Genomic DNA, 20361 nt, shown 5'->3' on the forward strand with positions numbered 1-20361 from the left:
CAGGGGCAGGGCATGTCTGGACAGAGCTTGGCACCATGTTGCAGAGGGAGGGAGCTGTGGATCAGCTTCATCCTCCTCAAATCAGAGACATTTAGCTCTCAGATGCTGCTGCAGCAGCCTTCAAAGTTGCAGACAGTGTGAGGTGCACACTCCCTTCTTCAGCACACAAAGCATGTTTGCTCCCGCAAGAAGGCAGTTATGTATTTTTCAGGAGAAAGCAGTTGCCCTCCTTGTCTTATTCATCACATATATCAAATCAATTTGTGTGTATTTGATTTCAACTTCCCTTGGAGGCTTATAACCCAGTGTGTTGTGGAAGGAATGTTCAATAACTTCTCATCCTAGTCCAGAACCAGTTAATAAAAGCGGCTTTAGGCAACCAGTACCTGCACTACAGCAGCAAAGCAGAGCTCCTGGCAACTGTTGTTTTATGTTTACCAGCTTGAACTCTGCCCTCAGCAGATTCATGCTGTAGTTTCTCTAAAGCTTTTCTGCTATGAAATACCTTCTCTGGGAGCTTTGCCTGCTCCTGCATGCTTGGAAATGCACCCAGCCTAATGTCTTTTCCGCTTGAAGGAATCATTCAGCAAAATCTGTCACGTTTAAGAACCATTCCTGGGCCCAGAAAATAAAAATACAGGGTTTTTTTTTACACAGCTGATAGCTTCAGAAAGGCTTTTTTAGCATTTTTTGTTTCCTTAAACTGTGTTTTCAGCAGGCAGTAGCAGAAATGTGAAGGATGCTATTAGTGGGGCGATGGTTAGAGTCGATGACCTTAAAGGTCTTTCCCCGGTTAATTCTATGATAAACTGCAAAGCTAAAATGGGTGAGTTTGCTCTGTGGTTTTGGAAATGACACGTGTGTCGTTGCATTTCCATAGAGATATTCCATTGCACAATGTGTGGGTCCAAGAAAACGCTGACCTGAGTGGATTTGCCTGGATTTTCTTCGTGGGTTCTTATCATCCTGAAGGCCCTTGTGCTTTCAGAGATGAAAATGACGCCTCTCCTCTTTGTTCCAGGATACCCGTGGTCTCTCGTATGTGGCAAGAACTCTAGCAGAGCGGTGGAAAGATGGGTGTGAAAACCTTCACTCACAACTCCCCTGCGCACAGCCAGGAGATGCTGGGCAAGCTCAACATGCTCCGCAACGACGGCCACTTCTGCGACATCACCATCCGCGTCCAGGACAAGATCTTCCGGGCTCACAAGGTGGTTTTGGCAGCCTGCAGTGATTTCTTCCGCTCCAAGCTCGTTGGCCAAGCAGAAGATGAGAGCAAGAGCGTGTTAGACCTGCACCACGTGACGGTGACTGGATTTATCCCTCTCCTGGAATATGCTTACACAGCAACGCTGTCTATTAACACGGAGAACATCATCGACGTGTTGGCTGCAGCCAGCTACATGCAGATGTTCAGCGTGGCTAGCACGTGCTCCGAGTTCATGAAGTCCAGCATTCTCTGGAATACTCCCAACAGCCAGCAGGAGAAGGTGCTGGATGCAGGGCAGGAGAGCAGTGCAAACTGCAATTTCACCTCTCGGGATGGCAGCCTTTCTCCTGTGTCCTCCGAGTGCAGCGTGGTGGAAAGGACCATCCCCGTGTGCCGCGAGTCGCGGAGGAAGCGCAAAAGCTACATCGTGATGTCCCCAGAGAGCCCCATTAAGTGTAACACACAAACAAGTTCCCCCCAAGTGCTGAATCCTTCAACTTCTTACCCAGAGTCCAGAAATCAGCCCGTGGACTCATCCCTAGCTTTCCCCTGGACTTTTCCTTTTGGAATTGATCGAAGACTCCAGTCTGAGAAGGTGAAGCAGGCGGAGAACTCGAGGACTTTGGAAATGCCTGGGCCCTCCGAGGCCAACAGGAGAATTACAGATTATGTGACTTGTGAGAGCACAAAAGCCAGTTCTCCCCTGGTCATTGAGGAAGACGTGCGTGTCAAAGTGGAAAGGTTAAGTGATGAGGAGGTTCATGAGGAAGTATCACAGCCTGTTAGCGCATCCCAGAGCTCCCTAAGCGATCAACAGACAGTCCCAGGAAGTGAACAAGTGCAGGAGGATCTTCTGATCAGCCCACAGTCTTCCTCTATAGGTATGAGCATCTCTGGGGTTAGATACGTGTACAAATAGGCATATGTGCACTTAATAACACTGCTTTGTATTTTTTTTCCTGCTTTACATTTGGGAAACTGCCTGGTTTTTTCCCTGTTTTATGAAATGTTACATATAAACCCTGATGTGGGATGGGATTTGGAGCTCTTCAACTTTGCAAAAGGCAACTATGAAAGGGAAGCCTTATTCAGTAGAGATGGAGAACCCCTTTTCGCCTCTAGTTGGTCAACTGGGGGAAATGATTCTGGTTTTATTAGTATCAAACTGGGGACTGTAGCAATAGGACAAGGGGTGATGGGTTTAAACTTCAACAGGAGAGATTTAGGTTAGATGTAGGGAAGAAGTTCTTTACTGTAAACTGGGCGCCCAGAGAAGTTGTGGCTGCCCCATCCCTGGCAGTGTTCAAGGACGGGGCATGGAGCAAGCTGCTCTAGTGGAAGGTGTCCCTGCCCATGGCAGGGGTTGGAACTGGATGAGCTTCAAGGACCCTTCCAACTCAAACCAGGCTGGGATTCTAAAAGGCATGATCTCAACTGAGCTGCCACACCAAATCTGAGAGACTTGTGGGTGTAGCCACAGAGGGATAGAATGGGACATGAAATCTGGTCTAAGCACGACAGCGAGAGCCTTTGTAAGAAGATTTGCAGAGTGAGTGATGGAACACTGTCATCTTAATGCCCCAGACAGAAGCAAAACCACAGTCTTAATACTGAGAATCTTTCCATTTCTGTGGGATTTGGGTCTCAAGTTGCATCTTCAAATACTGCCAACTGCTGAGAGAAACCTTCTTTTTTTCCATGAAAGACAATTTGAAGCCAGTTTTGGGTTCTTCCAGCTGTGTATTAATAGCTAATACTTCAAGGATACTGTAACAGCCCCTTCCTTTCCTCTCTGCACAGAATGCATTGAATGGCTTTTAGGAAGTCAGAGGTTTTGCACTATTTCTAGTTTAATTACCCAGATTTGGCTCAAATCAGCTCTTTTGCTTTCAGTTCAGTGGCTTGACCTGTGCTGGGTAGTTTGTTTGCTCTGAGATGTTTAATGAAGCCTGGTTTGTTTGAAGAGGGCAAGAATGGCACATACAGTAGCCTGCTTCATTTGAATAATGTATACATGAAAGGCTGCTTCAGTTAGGTAAATAAATGACAACAAAACACATAAATACAGCCTATGTTATTATATGTTTAGTTTGGTCAGCATAACACTGGGCCTCTTCTAAAGGAACTAAACCCATCAGTGTGACTATTGCAGGGTTGCAATATAGAATCCGTGTTGGTAAACTACTCTAGTCACTAAAAAGTAATGCATGTATTTTCCATCCAAGACTTTATGGTGTTGGGTTTGTTCCTCAGTTTGTATAGCTCACGTGTTGGTATTTTAGATGGAAAATGGTTTATTTGCTGGAGATAAGGCTCTTTCTTTCTGCCAAGCAAACTTAATATCAGTTTAAATATAACTCTTGAAGTAGGTTGCCAAAATAGTACATAGATTAAAAACTCTGCTGGGAAGTCTCCAGGAAAAGTGGTCCTTGGTCAAGGATAGGTTTTAACTCCTTAGAGCTGGAACTTCGGAAGGGCCTGAGATGATTTCAGTTGACAGGTGACTCTGCACATCACATCTGAGCTCAACAGGGGTCTGTTTTGAGGGCACATGTTCTTTGGGATAGTTTTCCATCTCCTTTTTCCTGTTCTGCTCTGGTGAGACCCCACTTGCAGCACTGTGTGCAGTTCTGGTGTCCCCAGCATCAGAAGGACATGGAGCTGCTGGAGCAAGTCCAGGGGAGGCCACGAGGATGAGCAAGGGCTGGAGCACTTCCCATATGGAGCCAGGCTGAGAACATTGGGGCTGTTCAGCCTGGAGAGGCACTGGCACAGGGTGCCCAGAGAAGCTGTGGCTGCCCCATCCCTGGCAGTGTTCAAGGTCAGGTTGGACACAGGAGCTTGGAGCAAGCTGCTCTAGTGGAAGGCATCCCTGCCTGTGGCCATGGAACTGGATGAGCTTTAAGGTCCCTTCCAACACAAACCAGTCTGGGATTCTGTGTTTCTGTGACTGTAGATTTTATACCACCATGGTCACATACCTGACCACTTGTGTGGCACAGGGCAAAGGATCTTGGCTGTAGTGATGATAATGTCTAAACCTAAATCTGCTGTTGAGCATGTTATTACACCATGTTCTCCTTTAGAATGGCTGCAGAGAGAAGAAATGTGTTGGGCCAAAGTCTCCAAAGTCCAAATCTGGTTTTGTCTTTGTCTTTGAATTCGTATTTAATGGTCTCTGCATAACACTGTTAACCATCCTCAGCATAGCTTTTATTCACATTTAGCTACAAAGAGGAACAAGACTCTTACTTATTAGCACAGTTCTTATGTACCTGATATATGATGTAGCTAGAAAGCACTTTTTACCTCCCAAAGATGTATTTCCTTATGCAGCAATAGAAGAACAGTAAATGCAGGCAGCAAGATACATTCAAGTACCGCTTTCTCTTCCCTGAACATATTTTCCTCCTATAATTGCATATATTTATCTCAGTGTTTTATAGTGCATTTAGAAAAGCATTCCTGCCTCTCCTTCTGATGGTGCAAAAAGCTCTTATTCACAATTTGGGCCATTTCAAGGATTGTTCATTTGCAATTTATTCTGTTTGGAAGCACTTCCTAAGATGGAAGGAGACATGAAGCGAGGCCCTGATAAATAAGTCATTGTGGTTACAACAATAGATATGTCTGAGAAGAGATTTTCCTAACTCATTAACACTGTTTCCATTTGAGAAGGGAAGGCATGAAATTAATCCTAAGAGCAATTTGGTGTGTTTTTCAGTGAAGTATTGCGAGAGCAAGAAGGATAAAGCAGAATGGGATTGGCTTTTGTAATGTTATAGTTTGCAATGGTGCTGAATTCCCCAAATACAGTTTGTTAGCTCACTCCAGAATTAAACATTTTGATGCTGCTGGTGTTATTCTGAGTAGAAATCTCTGCCAGAGATGCAGTTTCCTCCCATCACCAGCCCATCACGTAAGGGCAATGATAGTTCACTTCAGGAAGGTTTCATAGAACACACTGTCCTTTAGAGGGACAGCTCTTTGGGAGTCTGCACCACTTCTCTGGGCACCCTGTGCCAGCGCCTCAGCACCCTCACAGGGAAGAACTTCTGCCTTATCTCTAACCTGAACTTCTGTTTCAGTTTGAACCCATCACCCCTTGTCCTATCCCTACAGTCCCTGATGCAGAGCCCCTCTCCAGCATCCTTGTAGCCCCCTTCAGACACTGGAAGCTGCTCTGAGGTCTCCACGCAGCTTCTCTTTTCCAGGCTGAACAGCCCCAATGTTCTCAGCCTGGCTCCATGCAGGAGGTGCTCCAGCCCCTGAGCCATCCCCGTGGCCTCCTCTGCCTTTGCTCCAACAGCTCCATGTCCTTCTGATGCTGAGGACACCAGACCTGCACTCAGTGCTTCAAGTGGGGTCTCACCAGAGCAGAGGGTCAGGATCACCTCCTTCAACCTGCTGGTCACACTGCTTTTGATGCAGCCCAGGGTATTCTTCTACTTAAGGGGTATGATTGCAGGGGTGGGTAGCAGTTCTCAGCATTGTTTTAGCACTGTACTGCCAACTTCCCTCCCTGTTGTGGTGGCATCAGGCCAAACCAACCTTGCTTGATACACCTAAGCAAGGGTTCAGCACCAGAGGGAGGCCCATCTGAGCCACAGCCTCTTCAGGTAATGAGGTAGTTTTGGTTTAGTGCTGCATTTACCTTAGATTCCATTTCCAAAACCCACTTGAGCTACCTTTGCTTGACTGTTGGTGCCCTGAGCAGAGCCCTGGAATGGTTTTGTGTGTACATTTCTCTTACAAACAGATGTTTGGTCTCTTTTGTGTTGCATTTCTAATGTCTCATGGGGCTCTTTCTCTCTTAAGCATCTTACCAATAAATGAAGGCATTATCAACAGATATACGTATGGAAGGTCTGGAACACACTGTAGTGTAACAGGATTGAACTTTATTGCTCAAGAAGCCTTGAATACTGATGAAATTCCTGCTTTACAGTGCTAGCCCTGGATGTGTTTGGAAAACTCTGGCTCTGTTTAACATAGCTTCTGTTCTAGGTGTGCCAAATATTTGCCCTTTGAGTTGTCCATGTCCTATATAATCTGTGCGGAGGAGTGCCTTTGGAACATGTTTCCTCTGGGTTTCCTAAATGATTTTCCAGGACAATTTTAGGATCTTACACCATTTGGGAAAACAAATGTGTATTCACCTGCCCCTCTGACCCTTTTTGAACACTTCCTTGCGTTGAATCCATCTCTTTTCTTTGCCTAGGCTCAATAGATGAGGGCGTCACGGAGGGACTACCCACACTCCAAAGTACCTCTGGCACGAACGCTCACGCAGATGATGATGATCGGTATGTACCAGTATGGTGTGCAGACTGTTCTGCTGTGCTGTATAATTACCCTCTCCAGCCTTAATCCCACTATGTTTAGTTGTTCTACATCTACTTCTCGGCGGTGATCAAAGTACAGTCAGTGCCTGAAGGTTCAGGTGCTGTAGAAGAATGGAGGTGATGAAAGGATTTGCTTACTTGTTGCTTTTCATTTCCTGTGAAGAAAGATCGTCATGTTTTCCCTTTATTAATAGAGTAAAGCAAAATCTTCACTGTGAAACAAGTGTGGTAGTTGCATGGATGCTAAAGCTGACATAAAGCTGCAAAACCAAGTCCCTGGTCCTGGCTTCACCAGACTTTGCTATTGCCATAAACCACACAAGAGACAGAACAGCCTTAAATCTTCTCCCCCAAGCTTTCTACATGTAGCTTCTCACCACGGTGCTGTGTGTCACTTGGTGTAAATATTTAGCAGTCTTTGGCTGGGCTGGGATGAGTGATTTATAAAGGGAATCCCTTATAAGGGAAGGCTGGCAGGGAAAACCAAACTGAAATGGGTCTGTTTGGTCTGAGGTGTAGTTCTCTTACAGCCAGTGTACCTGCAAGCATCACACAAGGCTGCACACCACCACTTTGAATGGATTTCTTTGCTTTGGTGGGATGGCCTATAGTTAATTACCCCCTTTCTAAGCAACAAACTAGCTTTAAATAGTGTTTTGTGAGCCATGTGGGGCTGAGGAAGAAGTGGGAACCTTTGGGAGGCATCAGGTAAACCTCCCTGTAGAGAGAAGCATCAAGAGCTGCATTTTCCTAGCTCATAAAATCTTTCCTGCCATTTCCATCTAAAACCTGTCCCATTGCAGGATTAAATCTGAAAGGAAAATAGAAGATTTAATCTATCTGCTAACAAACCACAGTACAAAACCAATACCCAGCACTTAGGATTTGAATTGACAGCAGGAGCACACGTTGGCATTAGAGCTAATCCACATTGTGAAAGCTATAGCTCTAAAGTCAAGTGGAATACGTGTTTTCAGCACTGGATTATTTCAGACATTTCCTAGGAAATTGCAGCGTGTCAGCACAGATCCCAGATACATAAAATCCTTTAAAAACACTGAAAATTCCCACTACAAGTCTCTTCCATGCAGAAGAGGAAAGAATATTTGCCCAGGTTTGAAAATAACAGAAGCATCAGCAAAACTGACTGGAATTCACATAGAATTTGTACAACAAGGGAAGTCATATGGGAATTTTGTAATAAAAAAGTGGGAATTTATGGGAAGTTCAGACTCTAGACCTAATGATTCATTTTATAAACTCAGGTGAAAGTGCCAAGACCTTCCTTACTCCGTGAATCCGTTTGAATGCACCTTTAGTTGAAGGGCAGGTTGTACGTCGTTTTATTAATAGGGATTCTCAGAACGTCCCAGTCAGTCGTGGGTGGATGATGCAAATCCATATGGAAAACTGTATTTTTTAGTCAGGATGGGTTATATTTCTTTTCATAAACCAAAGCAAAAGATGAGGCCATCTAAAGCTGTTCCACTGTTAACATCCTTAGCACTGTGGAGACAATTGTAAGTATTTAAACACTGAAGATTGCTTCTCTCTTGAGTTTCTGTGTTAAATGTGCACGTTAGGAATTGATCCTCCTCCTGAATCAGTGTTCCGTGTAATAATAGGCACACAGCAATCTGTGAAGTATGAAAACTCCTGTTTCCCAGCAAAGGCTGTCTCTGATATTCCACATTTGGAGTATAATGCATTGTTCTAACACATCTGTAATTCAGCCTTGCCTGGCTTAACAGTCCGTGTTTCAAAAGGCTGCATTTAAACAGGAGCTGCAGAGGCTCAGTTATGAAAGGTCTCTGTGATCCAATAGAATGAGAACCTCCACTTAGCTCAAATCATTGTTATTTACACCTAGAGAACACTTTCAGGCTCACTGAGCATTTTGGCACTGCCGTTTGTCAGAGTTCACTTCAGTATGTATACAGTCTCGTGGTGAAAAGAAGGCAAGCCGGCGAGTGGAATAGTTTAGTGTCAGAGGGAAAACATTTCCAACTTATCTCTTTATCTGGCTCTTACAGAAAAGCTCTGAGAGGAAATGTCAAATGCCGCAAGTCTCCCATTTGCAAGTCAGGTAAAATGGAGTATTTATGGGGAAAAAGAAGCAGGGGGGAGAGAAAACATGTTTGTGTTGCAGAGGTAGTTCCTTCCTTCTGCTAAGGTCCACAGTTGTGTCTCCAGTAGCTATTTCAGCCTGCTTGCAGCGTGAGGATGGAAAGAGTCACAGCGGTCACTGGTAGCTGGAGAGCCTCATGATTCCCATTGTAGAAGCTCAGGAAGCTTCTGTGTAGGAGAAAAGCAAACTTCAGCCTACATTTCTTCTAGGGGATTGTCCCTGTAGCTCTTCTGTTTCTTGTGGAGAAGCTGAAGTCATTCTCATCTGAGCACAGTGTGAATGACGTACGTGTGTGTACATCAGTGTACACCTGTGAGTGGTTCTTAATACATGGCCAGTCAATCCTTTCTGCTCCCTGCATTGCACATAGCTGTGAAAATTGGAATGGTGAATTCTCCACCCAGCTGAGGGCAAGGAAACCTTTTCCAAAGGGATTTGTCCCTTTGCCAGCCTGCATGAGATTTGACAAGTGCCAGATGAGGGCTTGTTGTCCATCTTGGGCCCAAATCACTTGGGCTGTTTGATCATCAGGCTCTTAGGGCAGCTGGAATTCTATGCTGTAGGTTCTTTTTGCAGTCTTTTCTTTCCCCTTTCCTTTCCCATTTCCTTTCCCTTTTCCTTTCCCCTTTCCCCTCTTCTTTCCCTTTTCCTTTCCCCTTTCCCCTCTTCTTTCCCTTTTCCTTTCCCCTTTCCCCTTTCCTTTCCCCTTTCCCCTTTCCTTTCCCCTTTCCTTTCCCCTTTCCTTTCCCCTTTCCTTTCCCCTTTCCTTTCCCCTTTCCTTTCCCCTTTCCTTTCCCCTTTCCTTTCCCCTTTCCTTTCCCCTTTCCTTTCCCCTTTCCTTTCCCCTTCCCTTTCCCCTTCCCTTTCCCCTTCCCTTTCCCCTTTCCTTTCCCCTTTCCTTTCCCCTCTCCTTTCCCCTTTCCTTTCCTAAGACTAAGGGTAGCAGACTTGTCTGTCAGTCTGTGTTGATGGAGTTGTCATTGGTAAAGTGGGAAGCGTACAGCCATAGCAGCTCCAGAGACACAAGCTGCTATTTCCACATCTGAGTAAAATCTGTCCTTTCTCTAGTGAGCTGCTCCCAGAGAGGAACAGGAGTGCCTCAAACAAATCAGAACCTTCCTTTTAAAACCCCTTCACTTATTCCAAGTGCATTTGGGGAGCCCTCAGTTGGCTTTTGCAGGCACCTAAGTGGCAGTGAGCTGCGTTCTGCCAGGCCCAGGATATGAGCTCTAACTTCCCTCTTGCAAACATTCCCTTTAGCAAAGATCAACAGTTCTGTCAGCATCTCTCTTCCCCACAGCTCCCTGGACCCTGCTGTGCATAAAAAGAAGTGAAGGACAAGAAGATTTCTTCCTTAGAGCAAATATTATTCCAGTTCCAAGTGAGACCAGAAATCCTTCTGGGGTTTACAGGCTGATTGCTCCTAAGCTCCTTTTATCTGCTGTGTATCGAGAGGTACCTGGTGCTCTCTTTCTTTCCAGATACATTTTACAGCTGGAGCTTTTGCTGCAGAGCCCCATCACGTGCTCAGAACTCAAATACCAGTTCTCCCAGTGGTACTGACATCCGTTTCCAGACAAATTGAAAGAAGTGATTCTTGTCCTCCTGGCCTGGTCTGTGGCTTTGTGTCTGCTGTGCAGGGAAATACCTTTGTGCAAAGTACACGTCTCATTCCTGTGAGTGGTAAAAGTCCCCAAATTCAGCCTAATCTTGAAACCAGCAACCGGGGCTGGAGATGGAAGGGGACCAGCAGAAGGATTTGTTTAGTTAGGGGGACTTTCTGACTATATGCGGCAGGAGACGCATCCCATTTCAGACAGTAGAGTTTAGTCAGACTTAAACTGGAGTTGTTTTGGCTGTGGGATATTCAGGCTCAGAGCAGTTCTCTGCTCCAGTGAGATCTGATCTTCCATCAGGCTGGGAGCAAGCTGAAATGTAGTTCAACACAAAATAGCGACCTTAATGCTCAGGAAAGGGAAACCCCAGGTAAGTCCATACTCCTCTTGCTGTTATGTTTGAACCAGATTTGTTTTCACTGTGCTGTGCCCTTTAGCGAAGCAAATTCCTTGCCGGAGGAGTTGCATTATTCCAGGGTAGTTTTTGCAGCTGGAGGCTATGTAGGAGCAATTAGTCAGTTTGAGCTAAATTCCTTTGAAAGGTAAATTGTTCCTTTCTTGTGTGCTGGTATTTAAATGCAGCTATTCTTGAGCTGTTCTCTTAGAGCTGATTGAATCAGACAGGGAGCAAGTATTAATCAATAGATGAATAGTTTCAACTTAGAGATATGTAATTCATTGAACTTGGAGGGAAATGAAGCAGAATCAGCTTTAACTTCATCCCTACGTATCACTGAAGCTGCAAAATACCCCTTTGCTTCCCAGTCCTGAAATTCCTCCTCAGGGGCTGTTTGCTGATGGGAAATGGTCGAGATGCTTGAGAAAATGCCCACTCCTAAAGTTCAGTTTGCAGCTGGTGCTCAAAGGAGCACAAGTCAGAGGTTATTTCCCTGCCCGTGGCAGGGTTGGAACTGGATGATCTTTAAGGTCCTTTCCAACCCAGCCCAATCAGTGATTCTGTTCTAGGGCTCTCTGGTGTACGAAGCTGATGACTGTGAGGATTCAGATGCAGGTCAGAGGCAGATTTCCAGAGCAGTGTGATGTGCCAGCCTTTTTCTTCTTCTCATCCAACTGTGTTCAAGGCTCAGCTTTCCACTCCCTTATTCTTTTTCCCTCTAGCTCGCTTGTAAACGAGTGACTTTTCTCTTTGTAGTTTGGAGAACGTTCAGTATCCCTACCAACTCTACATTGCTCCTTCTACCAGCAGCACAGAGAGACCCAGCCCCAATGGTCCAGACAGACCTTTTCAGTGTCCAACCTGCGGGGTCCGCTTCACTCGCATTCAGAACTTAAAACAACACATGCTTATCCACTCAGGTAAGAAACCTTCCAAGAATTACTACTTTATAGACTCAGTAGAATGGAATAATGCAGTTCTGCTTTAATCCCCTGCCAAGTGCTGGAGGATTTCGGTTTCAGAGAGATTGGAGAGAGGTATGTCTCCCTGAATGCTTGTTTGGATCCATCAAATCTGATAGTTGTGCTCATGGATGACGAGCGTTTGTGTGGACTGAAGAAAAGCTGTTTGCCTGAAACTCATCAGAACAAGTCATTTCCATGAGATGAACTGAAGTATACGTGGCTTTTTCATTCTCCTAAAGGAATTATGTAGACTGAAGTTCTTCCTCTTCCATGTTGTAATCGTCTGCAGTGTTCTAGAGGAGACTTGCAACCATAAGAGTATGTTGTCTGTCTTATGTCTTTGCATTGAAGAATGTTGTATGCCTTTGGATCTCAGAGGTTTTGGAGGGTTTGCAGGGCAACTGATTTGGTTTGATCAGCAATTTAGCTCCTACAGATAGTACATGTAGCAAAAGGTTTGGGTGAACGCCTCCTCGGAGTCTTGATCCCCAAATTGTTGCATTCATACTGATTTCTAACCAAGTATGAACACCTAATGTCTTTACTCGTGGTGTTTTTCACTTGTCAGCATTATCTGGCAATAGCATTGAAATTGTAGTGGATGAAGGGAACCTGGAAGGGTTATTGCACTGGCGCATTTGGTTTAGCACCTCCTGGTTTGAGCTTGACTCTGACCTGCGCACAGATGCTGTAGCATTTTGGGGCAGAGCAACCACAGTTGTCAAGAGGTGATTTTCTTCACTGTCAGCAATTGTTCCTTCAGGCAAAACGACCATCCTGTGTTTAGGCCAGCAATAATAATACGAGTTCAACACTTAAAAACCCCAACTTTGGGGGCATATCAGCTGTGAAATTATCCCTAGCTGCCTGCTCAAGTCTTAACTGACAGCAGACAGACAGCAAAGCATCTTTGGCCAACCCATCAAGTAAGCAAAGTAGGAGAGATTTGGATGGCTGTTTCAGTGTAATCAGCATGCAAAAGAAACTCTCAAATCTGTTTGATGTTGGCAGTGTTTTCCCATAAGCTGAATGGCTGAAGAGATTTTCCTCCAGCTGTCGGAGGAAATAGATGCCTTTGGACAGTCCAAGAGCATGACGGGGTTTAGCTCCACAAGACAATATCCTGGTGTATTAACTTGTTTTCATGTGCTTAACAAGGAGTTTGAGTGTAACCTTAACTACAGCTTTCTGTGTCTAAAAGCCCCAATTAATAGTTGAGCTCCTGCTTTGAACATAAGGAAAAGCAGAGTGGAATTAACAGCCTGGGCTGATGCGCATTCAGCCTTTTGAATGAACCTTTTTCCTTCCTTGACAGCCCTATTATGAATAGAGCTCCAGATTGCAGATTCTTGGCCTCGTGGTTGGATTGCCACACTTTGTGGAGCTCAGTGTTTTTATTCAATCTGAACTTTCTGGTGATACAGTCTTCTTGTGTCGTAATGGTTGTGTTGGGGGTGATTCCACGCTCTCGGCCACTGCCCCATGTTGCAGAGCTCTCACGTTTAAGGGGTTTATTACTGTAATAGGTGCAAAATGAACCTGTAACAGAGTTTCAGAGGCATGAACTGTCTTGGAGAGCTGCGTGTCATGCAGAGCTGCTGAAAATGGTTGTCCAGAGAGGTTCCCACGCAACATAAAAGCTACTCCTTCCCCCTTTTATCACCATTGCTGCTGCATGACAGGGGCATCCTTGTGCACACAGTCCCCCTGCCAGAACACTTCTCTGAGGCCAGAGGCAGCCAGGAATAAAGCCCCTTGCAATTAAGGGCAGGCTGATAATTGCTTTGTTGGGAACCAGTCTGGCACAAGAATCTCCTGAGATCAAAGGACTTCAAAGGTGGTTTGAGATGACTGCTGCAGCAGATACTTTTTGGCTGTGGCTGAGGATTTTAACCATGGTTTAATCCAGGGAGGCTTTTGTTCCTGTTAAACTGTGGGGAAGAAGAGTGTGAGTGTTAGGGACAGGTCACACTGCTCTGAAATGCATTGGCAGTTGGGTCAGAGGAAGTGGAGCTCTGTTCTACGTGTCCAGGGGAAATTCAGGTTGGGCATAAGGAAGAAATGCTTCCCTGTGAGGATGGTGAGGTGTTGGCAGAGAGAAGCTGTGGCTGCCCCATCCCTGGCAGCGTTCAAAGCCAGCTCGGATGGGGCTTGGAGCAACCTGCCCTAGTGGAAGGTGTCCCTGCCCGTGCCCCTGGAACCTGATGGAGCTTTTAGGTCCTTTCCAACCCAAACCATTCCATGATTCTGTGGGTCCTGCCATTTTTAAGTGAGCTGCTTCCCAGAGCAGCGCTTTGCCGTGCGCGGCCGCAGCGGCTGCCCTCTTCCCGTCGGGAATCTGGAAGGATGTTACCCCTAAGCTCTCGTCCCAGACGGTGACTGAGTGTTCCTTTGCTCTCTCCTCGGCAGGCATTAAACCATTTCAGTGCGACCGCTGTGGGAAAAAGTTCACCCGCGCTTACTCGCTCAAGATGCATCGCCTGAAGCACGAAGGTAAACGCTGTTTCCGGTGCCAGATATGTAGTGCCACTTTCACTTCCTTCGGGGAATATAAACACCACATGCGGGTTTCCCGGCACATTATCCGCAAGCCTCGGATTTACGAGTGCAAAACATGTGGCGCCATGTTCACCAACTCTGGGAATTTAATCGTTCACCTGAGGAGCTTGAACCATGAAGCGTCAGAGCTAGCAAACTACTTCCAGAGCAGGTGAGGTGCACAGCAAAAACCTACCAGGGAAACGTGCTTTTCTCTTCTTTTCCTTAAACCATCTTTTCCTGCTTGCAGGGCAGCCTGCTGTGCCTCTCCTCAGGCTGCCCCCCAAAGCATTCTTGAGCCACTATCTGTTGTATCTCCTGTCTTAACAGCGTCTGAGCTGTGTAGGAGGGCACTGAAGGATGCGCAGGCTGCTTCTGGGGTTACTTCATTTCTCTTTTCAGTAGTACCTCTGGACAGGCTGATGGTGTTCAACCAGAGCGTTACGCACTGGAGGGTCTGTGGAGTGCAGTGAATGATTTGCTACTCAAAACCTGGTCACTTACATAGGGAATAGACTTACTGCTGTATTTTAAGCCCTTGCTCGATGTGGAAAGGTTGCATGACTCCATGCCTTCTCTTTTTTCATTTTCTAGGTGACCTGTTACTAAATGATTAGACAAACAGGGTCTGAAATAGTCAGGACCCTTTGTGCATTTCTTGCTTAGCAGGGCACAGAAGACTTGGCCTGACTCACAAAGGCACTTCACTGAAGGGCTCTGAGGTTCAGCCAAGCACTGTGTTCCCATATCCAAATAAATGTTTATAACTGTTGGAATTTGAGATAGGAAAACACAAAAGCGGATGAGGGAACTTGGAGAAAGATGGATTCTGCAGCTATTACGCCTATAGGGAGAGTGCAGCTTGGTGCCAGTCTTGAGCAGAGCAAGACAAATGTAACCGTCACAGCATCGACGGCACCGTCCCTCGTGGTTTCTAAACACGATGCTTTTCGCCCTACAAAACCACTGCAGCATTTTGTTCTGTTTGGTTATGTCAGCAGTGATGTAACAGGAGAAAAATGGCAAAACAAAGCAGGAAAGCCAGGCAGTGTTTTTCCAACAGAAGATTGCTTAAAAGTACAAGTGCTTCGGATCTGGGGCTTTACGCACTTCTCGTTCTTAGCGCTTGTGCTAAAACTGGAGCCGTGGTTGTGGAAAGCACTTGATTGTTGTCATCAAATGCAAGTCAGATTGAAGAATGTGATTTTAGGGCCTATAGGCCTCCCTTCAGTTTGAGGCTTAGAGTATAGTGAGTAGGGATTTAAAGCTGCTGTCATTTAAGAACAGGACTGCTTTTAGATGGTTTAGTACAAGGAGGAACCAAAGCAAATGTGCGTGTATGTAATGCATACATACTTGCCTCAAGTGCAAACTCACATGTCTGGTGCTGATGTGTGAAGATACTGCTGGGAGTTTGGTAGATTTTCTTTGGGTGCATCCATAGGAAGAGTGTGTTCCAGAAGTGCTGTCCAGAAAAGGGCTGGGATGGGAAGTAACTGCATGTGGTATGAGTCAAGAACACAAAGCACTACTACAGGTGGCAGAACCCTCCCCTTCTGCTTATGCACTGTGAGGGGAGTGCTGCTGCTCTTTCTGGGGTGGATCTTATCTCAAAGGGCACATCTTTGCCGGTGCTGAGCTCAGTTTTGTTTTTCCTTTGAAAAGCTGAGTGCTCCCTTTTTTCCAAGGAGGTTTTCAGTGCTAGGGGATGTTCCAGACGTTAACTTTCATTCTCAGCAAGGTGATACAACCTAAATAAGAAGAGGTTGCTGCGTAGGAAATACAGATTCGAAGTAGATGCCTTTGAATACAGTCTGTGTGTGTTTAAATGGGAACCAGGGTATAGTGCTTAGTGAAGTATGTCACTGTGATGGTCTCGGGGCAATGTGAAATGAATATTCTTGTTCTCTGTGCAATGCTTTGTGTAGCTTGTGTGATATAAACTGCTGCCTCTGATGTTTGTGTGAGAAATGACATTTCTCTTCTGTCCTTTGCCCCTCTTCTAGTGACTTCCTAGTACCGGACTACTTAAACCAGGAACAAGAAGAGACCCTCGGGCAGTATGAGCTAGGGGAGCATGGCTTTGAAAGCAACTCTTCTGTCCAAATGCCTGTCATTTCACAGGTGTCATCAACTCAGAATTGTGAAAGCACTTTCCCCTTGGGGTCTCTGGGTGGGTTGGCAGAGAAGGAAGAAGATGTGCCAGAGCAGCCAAAGACTAACGCCACTGCTGAGGCAGCCGCAGGTGACCCTCCGAAACAGGAGCTGTCATCCATTACTATTGAATAAGTCATGGTTTGGTTTCATTTTTGTTCTTTGGGAAGTGCCTGTGTTTGGTCCTGTACATTTTAATTTAATTCTTTTTTTTTTTTTTAAAGAGAAGTGGGGAGATTTTTCCCTTTTTCCTTTGTAAGCTACGCTTTAAACCGAAAACTGCACCAGATGTTACGGTATTTGTCATGACTGAATGCTCACTTCTGAGACAATACTTAAGACTGATTGCACAAAACCAAGATCCTGTCAGAACACCATGGAAGCTGTGAGACACCTCTAAAGAAGAACAACCCATTCAGATCACTTTAACTCTCTCTGCTTCCACAGTTAGAGCAGCTCATTGCGTTTCTCTTGCTGCTGCAGACCCTCTGGTGAAGGGACAGGGATCAGAGGAAACCTGTTTAAAATGACAAGCATTGGGAAGCAGTCCTGAACGGTTTGAACTAGTTTTGAGTGGATGCTTTAATCTCCCGTGTAGAAAATGACACTTCCTAGCTCTGTGCCTACTGTTTTTCAAAGCACTTACTGTAACCCTTCCCTCGGAAGCAGTAAGCAGTTTTGAAACACAGCCACACACATTGTCCCTTTTCCATCCGAAACAAATCAGTTTTGACAAACCCAGTGATGTCCTGCCAGGTATTCCTCCTCCTGATATCCCAGTCCTTTTAGCAGCTGCTTCATCAAACCACATTTGCCCATCTAAGGTCAGGCATGGAAATAGTGCGGTCAGGGAAAAGCCTAATGGTGAGGAATGGATTGAGGCTAGAAAAATACATATCCAAGCAAGCCTGACAAGTATCTCGTGACTGTGTGTCTCTGCAGAAGGGGAACCACGTGTGGAAATGAAGGTTTTCCCAAGAAATTCTTCAAAATCACGGCCAGATTGTCCTCAGGAAGCACATTCCTTCATGAGGAAGTGAAGTTCTGGTCGCTTCCCCCTGTATACTTTTGACTGATCTAACTAGAGGGAGTTTACAGCCAGGAAGAAATGAGCTCTCTTGTGCATTATTGCACGACTTCTGTTTCTCCATGTGCATGTATAGCTTCTGAGAGGTTTATGAGGCTTGTTTTGGACAAAACAAGTGGTTTATTCTCTTTAGAGGCCAACTTTCTAACCCAGCAGGGGGTTGTTTACAAAAAGCCTATAGAGCAATGATGTTCCTGTTCCCAAACGTTTGAAGTCCTTGCCAAGTGGGTTTATTACAGGCCGTGACTCCAGCTCCGCACCCAGCTCGTGTAAGCAATAAATGGAGAGATTTGCAGTTTCATTTTTTCCATAGGTAGAGAAAAAAGCTGCAAATTGAGGCTGGGGGCTTTTCAGAGCAGGGGGGGTTGCTTTGGTGGAGCTCTAGAACTGCTTTGAGAGCAAAATACAAGAGGAGGTTGGTGATTTTCCTTACTGCTTCTGACGTGAACTCAGTGTTGGATGCCAAAATGCCTACTGCTATCTGAGTATTCCAAAGGCACGACATACCCCCTTCGTTTTGAATCTTGTGTTCTCTCTGGATTTGGTTTGCACAGGCATGAGGAGGAAATGAAATCGATGGAGAAAGGTTGCCCCTGACAAAACAGAAGGCACAAAAGTCATGTTATATTGCAAGATAGGTCTGTATTCTGTTAGCTTAAGGAAGCTCTGTGGCCCTGAGTTGGTTCTACAAATAGGCAGCTTGGGTAAGATAAAATGTTTTTTGCCCTTTGGAAAGAGCTTAAAGGGTTTCAGTGACTTCAGCATTTTTCCTCTGCTGTGTTTTAGGTAAAACCCACACATTTTAGTTAAATAGAGCAAAACCGGTTGGGTTTTAAGCCCTTTCCAAGTTACTGGAATGAAGTTTCTGCACCAAAGGGTGTTTTAGGAACATGCTGCAAAGTTCTCTGCTACAATCCAGTCGTGTGTGTCTACCTTTGTTAGGTCTTCTTAAAAGGGCTTGAAGGAGAAACTCTCTTTTGGGGATGCTGTACTGTGTCTGTTGATGGGATAACTTAAAGACCAGTTCTCTTCTCCCACTTCCAATTCCTGTCATTGAGAAACCAATGCCTTTTGCTGAGTTTTATCCTGAACTATAGGGCTATGACACTGAACTGAAATACATCATTTCTTTTTGTCTGATAAGTGTTCCTCCGCTTTGCAGGTCTGTGAGAATCCTTTGTGATTCCTGTGGTTAAAAAGTACTTCACACACAAATGCATTTCCAGCCTGCACAGAGGCCAGAATCAAAGGTGGACATCATCTTCTGTCAGAATCTGGTAATTTCACCCTTCAGGTGCTTTGCTAAACAGGGTGAGGAGTTGCACAAATACAGCATGGGCATACCTGGATTAAACTTTTGTATCAGAAGGCAAACTGCTTTCCCAATACCAAAGAGAAGGGGAGGGGGGGGGGAAGACTTTGTAGTTCTAACATGTTCTTCCTTGAAAAGAAAAGTATCATTAACTGCTAACACCTTGGCACAAGGCAAGCCATGGGTTTCTTCATTCATTGCACTGAGTTATAGCATCCCAGACTGGGCTCACCCAGTTCCAGCCCCCTGCCATGGGCAGGGGCACCTTCCAATAGAGCAGCGTGCTCCAAGCCCCTGTGTCCAACCTGGCATTATCTCTTCAACCCTGTGGTCTCAGTGTAACATCTTAATTCTCACTTTTCAATCTGATTCAACAGCAGGAACAGGAGAGTTTATTTGGTTCAGGCTTGGGTTCGCTGGTTCGTGTTCCTGTGTGTAATTGTTTCTTGTTGACAGCTCTTTTCTCCATTGAAGCAACCACACGTGAAATACAAGTATCACTTTATTTCTCCTCCCTAACTTGTTGGAAGAGCTCAGTTCCTTGACATGCTGGTGTTCTTCGCAGGAGAGGTGCAAAACATAGGACGTCTTCAACCAGTCCCCGTTTCTAAGATGCTTAGATTCCAAACTGGGGGAGATGGAGATCTCAGTAAGCTGGAAGAAACTTGCCTTAAACTACACTTGGGTTTAAACCTAAAGCATAAGTTTCTTTCAGTCCGTTATCAGAGGAGGTTGAAATCTGGACTGCATTTTCTTCTTTTCTCTCCTTTCTTTTTTCTTCTTTCCCTTTTGTTCTTTCTCTTATTTTCTGTTTATTTTTTCTGTTTTTTTTCCCCTTTTTTCTTCCCCCTCCAAAAAAAAAAACCAACAAACAACCCAACCATTATTTGATATGCATTTATATTGCTGCTTGACAGGGATCCCAGAATGCCGCAAGAGTTGAACTGGAAGGGACTTGGAGGTGATCTTCAATCCCTGCACTCCAAACAGAGTCAGCCCAAGAGGTTGCTCAGTCCAGGCAGATAAATACCAGCCCAGGTGGACACTCCCCAGCTTCTCTGGGGAGCCTGTTCCTGTGTCTGGCCACCCTCAAAAGGGGTCAGTACCTTTGGGTGGCATTGCTTGTATCGCAGTCTGCTCCCACTGAGAAAGGCCTGGCTCCATCTTTGTCCCTTCCCATCCACTGGTTTTGAACATTACTAAGACAGACAAACCAGATCACTCAGCCTCCATCCCTCCAATCCCTTCATCTTTAAGTTACAAGTGGTTTAGTTCCAAACAGCTCCACGTGCGACCTGCTGCAGCTGTTTCTTTGTCATTGAGTGGTCTCCAGATCCATCCACAGTGTGATTTCTGTCCTTCTCCCACGTGGCACCAATCTTTGCACTCGGTAGCAAACCCTTTCCTCCCCTGTTCCTTTTGCAAGCAGAGTGCCTTCACTAACCACAGAACTAGCAAGGTTCTGCCCTATGCCAGGGACCCGGATCCTCGGAGTCTGTGCAGGGTCTTTACTCCTTGTGTATCATGTAGAGCAGTACACCTGATGGGAACAACGGGAAAGGAAGGGATAGGCTTTGTTCCTGATTTAATGTGGTGTTTTGGGAGAGGG

General features: G+C 45.5%; 1 protein-coding gene across 6 annotated transcripts; it reads left to right on the top strand.

The window, feature by feature from the left end:
• Positions 1–987: 987 nt before the first annotated feature.
• ZBTB44 (zinc finger and BTB domain containing 44) lies at positions 988–19863 on the top strand. 6 transcript variants are annotated; one of them, XR_008971220.1, is made up of 6 exons: positions 988–2091; positions 6432–6516; positions 11453–11616; positions 14071–14371; positions 18603–18717; positions 19670–19863. XR_008971220.1 is itself a non-coding variant. In XM_057401463.1 (5 exons), the coding sequence occupies exons 1-5, from the start codon at positions 1074–1076 to the stop codon at positions 18634–18636; spliced, it is 1602 nt and encodes a 533-aa protein (XP_057257446.1). In that variant the 5' UTR covers positions 988–1073; the 3' UTR covers positions 18637–18957. The 6 variants fall into 6 exon arrangements, 5 of the variants coding, with proteins under 5 accessions (XP_057257446.1, XP_057257435.1, XP_057257442.1 ...); XM_057401463.1 differs by lacking the exon at positions 19670–19863 and having other exon boundaries at positions 18603–18957; XM_057401452.1 differs by lacking the exons at positions 18603–18717; positions 19670–19863 and adding an exon at positions 16206–16709 and having other exon boundaries at positions 11504–11616.
• Positions 19864–20361: the final 498 nt, after the last annotated feature.

The sequence above is a fragment of the Pezoporus wallicus genome, unplaced genomic scaffold, assembly GCF_028554395.1.
Source record: "Pezoporus wallicus isolate ANWC-B61680 ecotype Strahan unplaced genomic scaffold, APGP_CSIRO_Pwel_v1 contig_14219, whole genome shotgun sequence".
Taxonomy (NCBI): domain Eukaryota; kingdom Metazoa; phylum Chordata; class Aves; order Psittaciformes; family Psittacidae; genus Pezoporus; species Pezoporus wallicus.